Genomic DNA, 13,209 nt, shown 5'->3' with positions numbered 1-13,209 from the left:
CCCCAGACCCGGCTCCTGACACTCCGCGAGAGACGCGACGGCCAAAACTTGGAGGCAAGAGTTTCACTTTTTCCCTTCGGTTCGTGTTTGCCTTTCCCCCCCCTCTCTCCTCAGGCAGAAGGATGTTCTCCTCCTGACGGAGGGCTGCGATGTTAACTCGCCTAAAAATACTAGCTCCTGCTAGATCAACAAAAGGTCATGTGCTCGGCACAGCGCCTTCCCAAGTTTGACGGGAGCCTGGGGCTGCGAGTCGCAGGATGCCCGGGAGCCCGGCCGCCACCGGGCATCCCCGGAGCGCCGCGCCGGGCCGGGGCGGCGGGGCTGAGCGGCAGCAGGGCACGGCAGCTCCGCGGGCCGAACAAAGCTGAGCGCCGCCCGGGGCCGGGGGCTCGCCACGGACACGGCACCGGGCACCGCGGGGGACGCGGAGGGGAGCGCGATCCTCTCCCTCTGCCCGGCCTCCTGCCCGAGTTGCGCGGCCGGCCCCGCGTGTCCGTCTGTCCGTCCGTGCTGCCCATCCGCGCACACGCGCGCCGGCAGGCGAGCTCGGATGAATTAAAAAATAATAATAGAAATAACAGTGCGATAACAAACAAAGCACGAAACAGAACGGCAGGGGAAAAAAAATTTAAAAAAAGGGGAAGAGACACCCCCACACGCATACGCACACCCCCGCCCCAAGAACTCGACTCACCTTTCAAACTCCTGAGGTAAATCAGGGTCAGTTAGCATGCTGGAAAAGCACAATTTCCCTTTGTCACAGCAGCCACCTATGGTCGCCTCCAACTGAACCTGTCAAGTGAGTCCAAACCTTCTAAAGCGATTGATTTTCTCTCTCGCTCGCTCTCTCCCTCCCTCCCTCTCCCTCCCTCCCTCCCGGCTCGCTCGCTCTGAGCGAGGGCTCCTTGACCAGTCTCTTAAAGGGGCAGCGCGCTCCGCTCGGCTCCGCTCCCCCCGCCGCGACCTCCGCGGCTGCCCTTCCCTTCCCTTCCCTCCGAGCCCGCTCGCCGAACGGGAAAAGTCAACTCCTCAGTGCCCTGAACACCGCCGAGCGGTGGAGGGGATAAAGGGGGCTGGGGGGGCGGCGGGGGGAGGAGGGGAAAAAAAAAAAAAAAAAAAAACCAACAAAAAGCAGTCCCGACAATCCACCTAAAGCGGCGAGGCAGGAGCAAATCCCCTGCGCTGAGGAAGATCAGTGGAGAAAGAAGATAAAACAAGAGCAGACTGATTAAATGGAAACAGTTATCAACTCCCCTATTTCAACTCCGAGAGAAGAGATTAAACACATAAAAATGTTACCAAAGGCATTTGTGCTCCGAAGAATTTTCATTCCTTTCCCCCCCCCACCCTTCCCGGTCTCTGGCTTTCTCTCTCTCTCTCTTTGGGTAGGGGAAAGAAAAAAAAAAAAAAATCACCCGCACAACAATCAGGCATTGTTCTGAGGGAAGAAAAGCAACTTTGACAGATTGAAATATAGCAGAGGCCCCTTCAAGGAAACCTGTAAACAACTTGTCACTCACTCTGTCGGTCTCACTGTTAGCTCTTGCTTTCCACAAAGTGCTGCGAACCGTCCTGGCAACAAACCCAAAGTTTCCTCAGCTCCAAACTCCATCAAACAGCCCTGTTGTGTGCGAGGGAAAAGGTAGCCACATGCCAAAACAGCGGGCGCGCACACGGACGCACACACACGGATGTTCAAACAACAACAAAAATAAACTTTCCGTTCATCTGCTGCGGCTTTTCTCGTTCAATCACACCCCCTTTTCCCCCCCAACTCTCCGGGCGAGCAGCAAAGCCCCTGGGTCGCGCTCCCTGCCATTCCCTGCCCAGACAATCGCTGATAACAAGGTGGACGAGGCGCGGAGCCCCTGGGCTGCCTGGCGGAGCGCAGCACTCCAGTTGTCCCGATGGAATTCTGCGGGGCCGGGAAGGCAGGCAGGGATCGGGATCGGGCCCCGGACACCCCGGCATGCCCCGCATCGGGAGGCAGGCAGGGATCGGGATGGGCCCTGCATCCTCCGCATCCCGGCCGGGCACGGCGCATCCCTGCGCGCTGGGCGGGCACGGCGCTCCGGGGAACGGGGCAGCGAACGGGGAAAAGCATCCCGAGCGAGCCGGGGGTGCCCTGCCCGGCCCGGGCCTGGCACTCAACTCCCCGCAAGGGCCGGCACGGGAAAGGAAAAAACACAAAAGGAAAAAAGAAACTGTGCGCGCTGTTCTTTCGCACACACGTGCGCACACACCCACGCAGGAGCACGGCTCTATACCCCATTCTTTCCAGCTCCCCTGCCCTCACTGTTTTCTCTCTTCCCCCCCGCTTTCATCTGCAGCTGGACAGCATTAAGGGCCTTACAAACGCACGTGGTTTTGACCCCACAGCGGTTTGATGAGGTCCATTGCCACCCCTCTCATCCCTGCCTCCCAGTGGCGCGGAGATTGCGAGTTTACTTTTTGAAATACACACACATATTTGCGCGGAGCATCCATAAAACTTTCAACATTTTCATGCCCGCTGGCTGGAGAAAAACGCCAAAACAGAAAAGCCTATTATTTTTAATATCCAACAGCTCCAGCGTTTAATTTGCTGCTCGGTGCACACGTTAGGAAGCAGCAGGCTCATGCGGAGGCCGGCCAGCCCCGCGCTGGTATAAAGGCACTGCCAGCTGGGAGCCGGGGCTGCTCCTTTAATCACCAGCAGCAATCCCACTCCCAAGTCGTGCTCATCAGCATCCATCGGCATCGCCGGGCCGGCCCGGCACGCAACTCTGCCCAGGCTCAAAGGGGATGATGAGCACAGGCACCTCCAGCCTGCCTTGCTCAGCATCACCGACATCTCCTGGCTCCTCACGTGGGACACGGCAAAGCAGCTCCCTTCTGCAGCCCCCAGCAAATAATATTTCCCACAGAGGTCCATTCACGGGAGCCTGACAAACCCGTTAATGTCCACACGCGTTTTTCATTTGATTTTTAGTGGCTATCCCTTTTTAGACTTTGAAAAGGCAGCAGATGATTAAAAAGAACAATTCCGAATACTTTCTCTTTCATCTGAGGGTCTCAAACCACGTTAAGTATCGCATTACTCCTCTGCAGGTAATAAATATAATTAGGGCCGATTCCAAAACTTTATTTGTATTGAAAAGTATCTCACTCCGCAGGGGCTCCATTCAAATCAGCAAATCTCTGTGTGGAGTAGGAGGCTACTTAGTAAGAGAATTTGGCCTCAAATAAGGAAACTGAGATGCAGGCAGGCTTAGGAGCTTGCCCAAGTTGACACAGTTAGCCAACTCCAGCAAAAGGAGGAAAAACAAAGACCCCATATGCCTCACAGTCAACAGCAGCCCTTATGCTGCTGAAACATACAAATATATTTTTTAATATATACGTGTATTTCAGCTTTTTTCCCCACAGGTTTTTTTACTTTTACTGTGTTGTTTAAAACATGCTTCGTTTCTGTATTCCCGCTCTGTAGGGCCCCTCTCCTTGGTGTTTCATTTTCCCCTGGATGCACCACTGCCCATCCATAAACGCTGCTCCTTCTGTCCCAGCCCTTGCTTTGCCTCCCCTCACACCTGGCCCTGGGAGGAGTTCACAGAGTGAAGCTGCACAGAAGCCACATCTGGAAGAAAATGAGGAGCACCTTTTATTAAAAGAAGGATAAATCTCGAGCATTTGGGTAGAACCATACTTTGCATCTTTGCTCTAACCTCACATCCTTTTAGCAACTCAGTTCCACAACTGCCCTTCTCCCACCATGTCCCTCCTTTGTCTGTTGTGTATTTACCCCTTTCCATTACAGTTTCCCACCTGAGCTTTTGCAGGACAATGATCACACTCCCCCCAAGCTGGTGTTATTCCCAGCACACTGGGGCTCCTGGTTTGCTGGCTCTCTGCTAATGTGATCATAAACCAAAGCAGCCACCATCAGCATCAGGAGTTATAGAAGAAGACATAGGCTAGATGAGGAAGAATCATATTAAAAGGAGGAAAAAGAGAAAAATAAAAGCATGGGTGAGAAAACTAAGATAACTGAGTTATCTGCAACTACTGAGCTCTTGCTCCCAGATAACTGGGGGGAAACAGAGTGGTGTCCAGAGAGGAGAAAAAAACAACTTACTGTTGCTGTTGTAGTAATTCTGCATTATGGTATCCTTGTCCTATACCGGATTATGTGGATAATATATATATATTACTGCAATACAGACAGTTAAGTATAGACTTTCTGATGAAATTACTTTCTCATAAGTAGTTCAGCTGCAATTGCAAGATGGAGAAAAGGCAAGTTAAGTGGTTTGAGGGAATCTCAAAACCCTTCTGAAAATCATTTCATATTGACTTTCAGCTTGCTTTTTAGAAATTGCCAGGACATGTTACAGAGTCTGCTAGCACATCAGAGAGTGGAAAAACTGAGAAATTCGGATAAATAACCACTGAGAAAGAAGAAAATGTACATAACATGCAAATGCAGGTCCAGTTTTTAACGCAAAAAATTTTATCTTGTTCTGAAACTTTTGACTACTAATAGGCAGCTCTGGTGGCCCTTTTTACTGAGTGGGTGGTAGTTACAAAACCCATCCACATTTAATGCTCACAGTTCTTTCTTCTCAAACTGAGAATTCAGACAAGTTCAAATGTCTTTAACCTGATGAGAAAAATGAAAACCATCTTACTACTCCCCTAGCAATTCACTGAATCTGCATTTCTCTTGCTTTGCGCTTCCTTGAAGGAGTACCAAACAAAAAAGGCCCAGTAAAAGAGGACAATTTGGGTTGAACAAAAAAAAAAAAAAAAGCTCTGATTTTCATTTGGATGAGGGGACGCAACCAAAATCATAAACTGCTATAAGAATTCTTGCGCTTAACTGATTTCTTTTTTCTTTTTTTGCTATTGTGGTTCTCCAATTCAAGAAGTGCACCAAAAAATCAAATATCCACCCAGCTCAAGTTAGAAATCCTGTAACTCCTGAATATTGCACAGGCAGAATCCTCAAGTCTTTACACAAGCATACTGGAAGAAGGGAAACCTTAAATGAAACATTTTTTTTTAAATCCTTAAATGATATCACTTCAGTCTAGTGCTTTTGGCAGATACTGCAATACTGTAAGTAAAGGAAGATCTGGGGGGAAAAAGAAGAGGTTTTTGGTTTTGTTATTTCCACTGTAGGTTTTATTAACAGAGACCTACCAAGTCCAAGGCAACGTAAGATGTTCCACAGAACGATTTGCTGGAAAATTCTCACAGAAAATATGCAAAACTCCGAAGATCCTAAATGGATTTTCTTTTTTAGGCACACACACTCCAAACAACTGCAGCATTAAGGATGAATCTGTAAGACTCCTGAGAAAGGTGTTTGCAACACACTATGGGAGAGTGGAGGGAGAATGGAGCGGGGCTGATGCATTTATTATGAAAAATATCTTGCAAATTATGAGTGCTGACTTCAGAGCATGGAAATGTTTAGCTACAATGCAGTTTGGATCATATGCCTAGGAACAGATTTTTCCTTCCAGCGTGCATGCCTAGCTGCCATTTCCATTAATGGGAATTAAGTACATGTGTCAAGAGGAGAAGTTAACTCTTAGGAATAAAACTAATCTATGCCTTTTTTAAAGAATGTAAATGCCACATCAGGCATGTTCAGTGTTGGCAAAACTGAATGCTGAATATAGTATAGCAAAATCTGAGAAGGAGAAGGCGGTCTGGAGGACTGAAATTTCTGTGCTATTTAGAGTTTTTCAATTTACTGCATTTCTTCAAGGAAAAGTAAAACCATCTCATTTGTAAGTGGGAAGCCCTCATTTATCAGTTATTCACTTGCACTTTCAGCAAGGCCCTACCATCTGCAACCCTCCCTGTAAAAAGGGACTGATGCTACCCTTAAAAAGAAATCTGAACCTTCATCTAAATTCAAACTTCCCTGAATATTACAATAAAGTCCCTATTTATTTTTTAAAAGGAGGTTGAATCTCACTCTTTTATCCTGTCCACTCTGAATCAGCCAGGCTAAAGGAATCTCAACATTAATATATTTTCAAATTATAATATAAATAGGGATTTTCAGAAATTAAAATAGTACACGTAAACACATTGAAAATTAAATTACATGTCTATTTTCGCAATAAGTAACTTTTAATTGTAAAACCAAAAAAATATTAGTGAGGTGGCACAATCCTGGTTTTGTGTTGTGTGTTGGTCTCTCACTCTCCCTACCCCCTCTATTTTCTGCGTAATTATTGTTTTATTATTTCTGTATACAAGATCACTTTACTGTTTGTCTTAGTATCCTTGGTCTGCACAGAAGCAGTTTGAAAAAAAAATTAAACAAAACCAGGACCATTAAAAAAATAGTAATAAAAATAGAGAGCATACCCATGGATAGGAACCATGATTGAAATTATTTGAGAAAATAATTGCATTTCAAATTTACAGTTCTTCATTCAGGTTCAGGTGTGCCACCACACCCAGCATGCACAGAGACTCCCAGCCAAGGGAATGATCCCTTCTCCTGGTGCTTGTGCAGAGCAGGGGCTGCTAGAAACCAAGACTTAACAGGCAACGCCAGCTTCTGAGCCTGAGTATCCTAAACCCACAGCTTTGGTCTATTTGCAGTTGTGGATAATGAGCCTGAGTATCCCAAACCCACAATTCTGGTCTACTGCAATGAGGGATAACGAGCCTGAGTCTCCTGAACCCAGCTTTGGTGTATTTGCAATGGTAGATGATGTGCCTGAGTATCCCAAACCCACAGCTTTGGTGTATTTGCAATAGCGGATAATGAGCCCGAGACTCCTGAACCCAACTTTGGTCTATTTGCAATGGTAGATGATGAACCTGAGTATCCCAAACCCACAGCTTTGGTCTGTTTGCAATGGTGGACAATAACTGTGGAGCTGGTTCCATCTGCAATGGTGGACAATAACTGTGGAGCTGCTTCCATCTGCAATGGTGGACAATAACTGTGGAGCTGCTTCCCAGTGCACTGAAACTGAGATCTCCCTGCTCGACCCACTGGGCCTTTCTTCATGGCTCTCACAGTGCTTATTCCACCACATCCTCATCACTCCCACAACAACAATTCTGTCCCTTTTTTCACTGATGCACTGAGCCAGTTTAGTCATCACATTTTGTCTCTGTATTTCTAATCCCACTCTGCTCTAACTTGTACACCAAGGGCTCTGGGTTGGAAGCAAACAGCTTTTCTTCCATGGATCATCAAGCAACACACAACCAGAAGTGCAGGGCTGTTTTAGGAACAGTCCACGTCACCCAGCAGTGTTTTGTGAAGGCATTGCAGCCTTCCCCTTGCGGTCCTGAGGCTTGCTGTGGTGTTTGCCATGCAGATTCTCCACACCCACACCGATGTCTGCTGCCCTTACTAGCAGTGGTTTCCCTGGAGTGCCCTGCAGTCACCGGTGACACTTTTAGCACAGAGCTGCAGCCACCCTGAGCTAGCCAGATTGAACTCTTTGCAGGTGTGCATGACTCAAGCTGAGATTAATTCATGGCTGCCCTCCCTTCACTGGATTACAAAGAATAGCAAAACAAAGTTCTTTCAAATAATACGACCATCAGGTATTCACGTTTTACTGGGGGAACAGTGAAGAATTAGGCTTTTTCTAAGAAATATCCTCTCTCTGAACCAGTTTTGACTCAATTACAATTAGACAGAACACAAAAAGAGGTACAATTTCTACCTTCTGTAAACTCTATCTATTCTATTCTCTTCTAGTCTGTATAATCTGTATAATCATAAGGACTCATGTAACTGCTATCTAGAAAATGTTTCATAAATAGAAATACCGAAATGTCATATTCAGAACAAATTTGGAACTATATCCCTTTCTAGTATGCCATGCATGAGATCCCTACATTATGTATACAGTCTGCGATAAAATAAACACAAATCAGTGTTTATTAAATGCAGTCAATTGATATTTAACTTGTTATACGAGTCCCTGTGAAGATCAAACTCTAAATTAAGCAGTGATTCTAATGCCATTAAATGCAAGGGAAGGAGATATAAAGCACATTGCCATCTTACACCTTGAGCAGTGATCAGCAATCAATGAGTAAGTGGAGTTACAGCTCACTTATGAAGTTACAAAAGCATATGTAACCCTTAATTTATTTTAACGGGGCTCTGATGAAGTTTCATAAGTGATTTTCCACTTCTGAGTAAGAGCAAAATCCAAACTCCTACTTTCAGCACACAGACTTCAATTCAGCCACTATTACAGAGAAATAAACACCTAAGTATGGCATAAAGCAGAGCAATGGCTTGTTATTGCTCTTTCGATGGAGGCTTAACTCTTGCTCCTCATCTCTCATTACCTGGGACAGAAACATTGCCAGGGTGGAATGCTAAAGGCCCCTGGGAATGCTTCTGTGCCTTGTGCAGGGAAAAACAGAGGAAATACTGCCACAGAGTCCTGAAGCATAAATATGGGAAATCAGAATATCTGGGGACCCTCTGCAGAAGCCCTAACGCAGCCCAGGCCCAGGGCTGACTGCTTTCTAGTACCAATTAGCTGCCAAGACAGATCTTCAGCACCTGCCATCGAGGTATATTCAGAGTATAAAAGAATCAGAAAGGAGATATAAAAGAATATAAAAACACAGAAAAAATAAAAGACCACTGGGCTGAGGCAAACAGACATTCATTAAGATAAAAATATAAAGAAGTTTCTCAGGAATGTTTATCAAAGAAAATTTATGTCATAAATTTTCCTCTGCCTGGAGAAGTTCCAGAGCTGAGTGTCTCTTCTCTTGCCATGTAACATTGTACTGAATCCAGACTGCACATTTGGTCACCCACTTTTTGCTTTCAATAACATTTTCTATTTCTAATGTGGCTTTTGTTTTGTTGTACAAAGTTTAATTTCTCTTTCTTTTCGATGCATTTTCTTTTTGTCATTATTTCAGAGCTGTGCTAAAGTAATTAGTGACACGATGCCAAGGACTGAAGCACACAAGCAACCTAAATATTTTGATTCACTGAGAATGCAGCCCATAATTTACAAAGTGCCTGACCCCATCCAATAAATAAAATAAAATAAATTAGACAGCTTCTGAATGCTAACAGTCTGAGCCATACAGAGAAAAACATCAAAATGCAGGAATGTCACCACAACAGCTATAAGATAGTATTTTAACACTTTTTCAAGAAATGAAATCGCATTTGTACTTACCTTTTTAACATTTGCCCCCAGTGGGTCATTCCTGTCACCATCTCCCTGGCAGCTGGGGCTGCTGCCCTTTTTGGGAGCAATGTGGTTCAGCCTCGGGGCAGGGGTTCCACCAGGGCCAATGGCACAGGTGAAATTTGTTCTCCTAAGGAAGGCTGAGCCAGCCACAGACTGGCAGCTGGTGTTTCCACAAGTGCAAATTGGGTGAAATTAAAAGGAGGAGGAGACAGCTACTTTATTCTTCTTCTTCTTCACTTTTTTTTTTGTTTGTTTTATAACTGGCCTTGGCTTTTTCATTTATTTTACAACTTGCCATAAATTTTTCAGGAGGGTCCCAATATTGTAGTTAAAGTTAAAAGCTGCTGTGCAGCCAGGACAGGCATTTGGCACAGAGGCAGCCACGCAGAGCCTTGTGCCTATAATCTGTACAAAGATCACAGCTTTAGGGTGATTTGTGGGCCATGACACACAGGGCCACCAAAACATGACTTTGCCACGATTTGTGTTTCATTGCATTAAAAAAAAAAAAAAAAAAAAAAAGTGCATCAATTAATAAAAGCAATTTTTTCTTATGTTAATTTGAAAAATCCCCCCTGAATTTCAGTGAGGACTCTGCCTCAGACACAAAGCACAGCCTGGTCACAGTGAGGGTCAGGTGTGCATTATTTTATCTCCCAGGTGTTTCAAACAAGGGCACCCAGACTGGACAAGAGTTCTGTAATGAGGGGGAAACTCATTCCTGTCCCTCACCCCCTGCTGAATGCTTTGACTGCTTTACTACTTCATAAAAGTATATAAATCCAAATACATGTTACTTCTGAGCCAGAAGTAAATCACAAGTTACATAAAAGACTGTTTCCTATTTTGTGTGTTTGCAACTGACTGACTCGTTCTTGTAACTGAAAAAATAAAAAGGAACTGATCTCCCTTTCTTTTATTTCATAAACTTCTATTTTTATTATTTATCTTTTCTCTGAAAAATCTCATTGCTTTTTCCTCATATAGAAGTCAATCTATTCAAGCACCTTGTTAAGGTCTTTTTCAAAAACTGCCATTAAAAGGAAACAAAAATCTAATAATTGTATTTTATTATTTGTTGACAAGCTCAAGCAATTATCTTTATACCTATTTTTTTCTCTACAAAAGCTATGCTGATGGATAGCTATTATATCACAACACTCATCTATATGTCTCCTAATTTTATTTTTTATTACCACTTCAACCAATTTATCAAGTAAGGAAAGAAAAGTCATTAGACTAATTCTCAGCATCAATTCTGCTGTTCAATTAAAGAGAAGCAGAAAAATGGCTTTCTCCAACCTTACAGGTTAGAAGCCAATATTAAAAGGAAAGAATAGATATTAATTTAGCAGCCCTATTTCAGCTCATCATCAATTTCCAGGTGCACATTTTGATATGTCCAACTTTTCCCACTGCTCTGTTGCTCTTCATTTGATGAGTTTAGCATCTGCTTTTCCTTCACTTTTTTCTCTGACAGTAGCCAGTCCTTAATATTCCAAAAGAATGGCTTCAAGTTAGATTTCCCTCTTAAACTTTACACATTTGACTAGGAAATAATTTGGTTTTTCAGAAAAACCTCTTGCCCTTTTTACCTATTATTCTATGTTACAATAGCAAGGAAGAAAACCTGAACTATTATTCTGTGTTACAGTACGGAGGGAAAAAATATTTACAAATGTGACATGGATAGCTCTTTAGAAAACACCTGAATTTCTTCTGTGTAACTTCAAGAGATCCAAGACATGATGCTTGTTTTGGATGGGGTTTTCCCACATTTTTAGCTATAATAATAATAATAATAATAATAATAATAATAATAATAATAATAATAATAATTATCCTGTTGTCCTCCCATTTTAAGCCACACCTATTCCAATGCCACACTTCTAATATTGAGCTGTGCAAATCAGTTTTTCCATCAGCTTGGAGCCCAGTCCATACTCCAGACCTGGGGAGCCTTCAGGGGTTAATGAACTTTAACCATGCACTGATAACAAGGATATCTAGAAATTCTGAGCTGTCTTTGATGTAAAAGATGATATGGAATGGCATCAGCTCTCCAGAACTGAGGGAGCTGCAGGAATGGGACCAGAGGTTGCACAAGATGTACATTTTGTACCATGGAAGAGTTTTGATAGTTTGCACATGGTTGGACTTGTCCATATAAGAAAAATACTGTTTTTTTTAGAAATGATCCAATGACTTGCATTTACAAATCTGACTGCAGAGTTTTGTGTGGCTGCTGTGCATGGCTTGAGTATTTTCATAAGCATGAGAGAAAATATATAAAACCAGGATGGAAGAATTTCACTGTTAATCAAAATGTTACAGGTTGAGGGTTTTTAGAACTGAAATAAAGACATATTTCTTATAAACCTTACTAAATATTTCATTGCACTAAAACTTCATCTGCAAATACAGTTCCATTTCTGGTAAATGTTCACAATCTCTGCCACTGTCTCCAATGTCCATACACAATCTGCAGCCTACCCCTAAAACACAGGATAGCCAATGAAAAATTCCTAGAACTGTGTTTCTAAAGGTTGTTACACACTAGATCTGTGTACCACAGTGAATGCTCATGTGTGAATATTCAGTTATTAACATAACACAGGGGGTTTACTACATCACTCCAGGCTGGACAGATTTCCTCCATCCCCATACAGTGAATAAAAGCTCCCTCACCCTCAGACCACAGACAATTCTGTGATGTTGTGATGTATTTTACATGGAATTTGTGGTCATTTTCTGACGAGTGTGACCACACTCCTTGCACTCAGGCTTATTTATTCACGTGTAACCACCTAAGTACCATTGCTTTCTCACTGAAGGAAGAATTCAAAGCGTTCATTTTGGGTACTGAGATATACTTCAAACACCAAAAAAACCCCACCAAATCCCAAAACCCAAACCACCCAAGCCTAACAAAAATAATGAGAAGATTGTTACAAGATTTTTATGAATATAAAGGATCTGTAAAGCCGTCACTAGGTGGGTCCATAGCAATGGATTAGATTTGAGAGATGTTACATTCAGAACCCTGATGATTACAACAGATGCAATATAGACTGAGAGAGGAGGAGGAAATGGGGAAGTGAAATGGGAGAGATTCTTTCCTGCAGGAGCATCAGGCCTGGAAACCAAGGGCTGAGGAGCTGCTTTTGCACTGGCTGCCCATCCTTTAGATGGCTTTTGTTGAGAAGAGAACAATTCATGTAACAGCAGAAATTGCTCATGTTCTCTCTGAGGTCCAGATGCTCACATAAAAGCTCTCCTTTCTGTAAGAAAAGAAGGTTAAGGATAAAGGAAGGTGTTTTTTCTGACCCAAACCTCTGTACCTTCAAGCCAAAGGAGGAATGTTCCTTACTCATCCTAGAACATTCCTAGACACTGAGTGGAAAGGAAAGTGTCATTCCTTAACTTGCATTCTGTTTGAACTACCATAAGAGTAAGGTGTTGGTTCCAGGCAGAAAACCCTTTTTTTTGTGTGGTCACATTTATTGAGGTTTAGTCAGGCTTCAGCCAGGAGGAACCAGCCTCAGTGTGGCCACCATGACAGCAAGGAAGGAATAACAGGTATTTTCTCCTTTCTACCAAGCAGAAGCTCCTATCAGAATACAAAGATGATGAAAAACGTGGGTGGATTATTTGGTTCCAGCTGGCTCCACATCACACAGTAAGGAAATGCCACGATCTTTGACAGGTTCATATTAGCAAAAATCAAGGAAAAGATTATGGGAAAGCTTCCCATTCCATTATCAAATAATTTGGGGGAGGGAGAAGGATGGGAGACTAACAGTTTTTCTTTCTAAGCTCTCAGGAAATGCCTATTTTTATGACCCTTTTAGTGTTGAAAGCATTGTCTGAAATAAAGACTAATCTTGAAGGATGTGAAAGCAAACCCATGGTTAGGCTCAGAAAATGCAGAGCAGGAAGGAATGAGCCATTTTCCACAGGTGAAGCTGCTGCCCAGGCCCTGCTGGCACCCTGAAAATAATCCTTACTT

The 13,209-nt window shown here is 43.6% G+C and overlaps 1 protein-coding gene across 23 annotated transcripts in view; it reads right to left on the bottom strand.

The window, feature by feature from the left end:
* The window catches only part of SOX5 (SRY-box transcription factor 5), a 591,653-nt gene that overhangs the window by 269,449 nt on the left and 308,995 nt on the right, over nucleotides 1-13,209 (bottom strand). For 3 of the 23 annotated variants that reach the window (XM_074540136.1, XM_074540135.1, XM_074540134.1), the window contains exon 1: nucleotides 1,521-1,659. The exons of 9 other annotated variants lie outside the window; for them this stretch is intronic. In XM_074540136.1, coding sequence (XP_074396237.1) covers nucleotides 1,521-1,612 — 92 coding nt within the window. In that variant the 5' untranslated portion in view covers nucleotides 1,613-1,659. Of the gene's footprint in view, nucleotides 1-694; nucleotides 861-1,520; nucleotides 1,660-13,209 lie in introns of those variants that run through there. 11 more of the 23 variants (XM_074540114.1, XM_074540116.1, XM_074540115.1 and 8 more) reach the window with 9 other exon arrangements.

The sequence above is a fragment of the Zonotrichia albicollis genome, chromosome 4 (assembly GCF_047830755.1).
Source record: "Zonotrichia albicollis isolate bZonAlb1 chromosome 4, bZonAlb1.hap1, whole genome shotgun sequence".
Taxonomy (NCBI): Eukaryota; Metazoa; Chordata; class Aves; order Passeriformes; family Passerellidae; genus Zonotrichia; species Zonotrichia albicollis.
The sequence above is the reverse complement of the archived record's forward strand: the minus strand, read 5'-3'. Positions and strand labels throughout refer to the sequence as shown.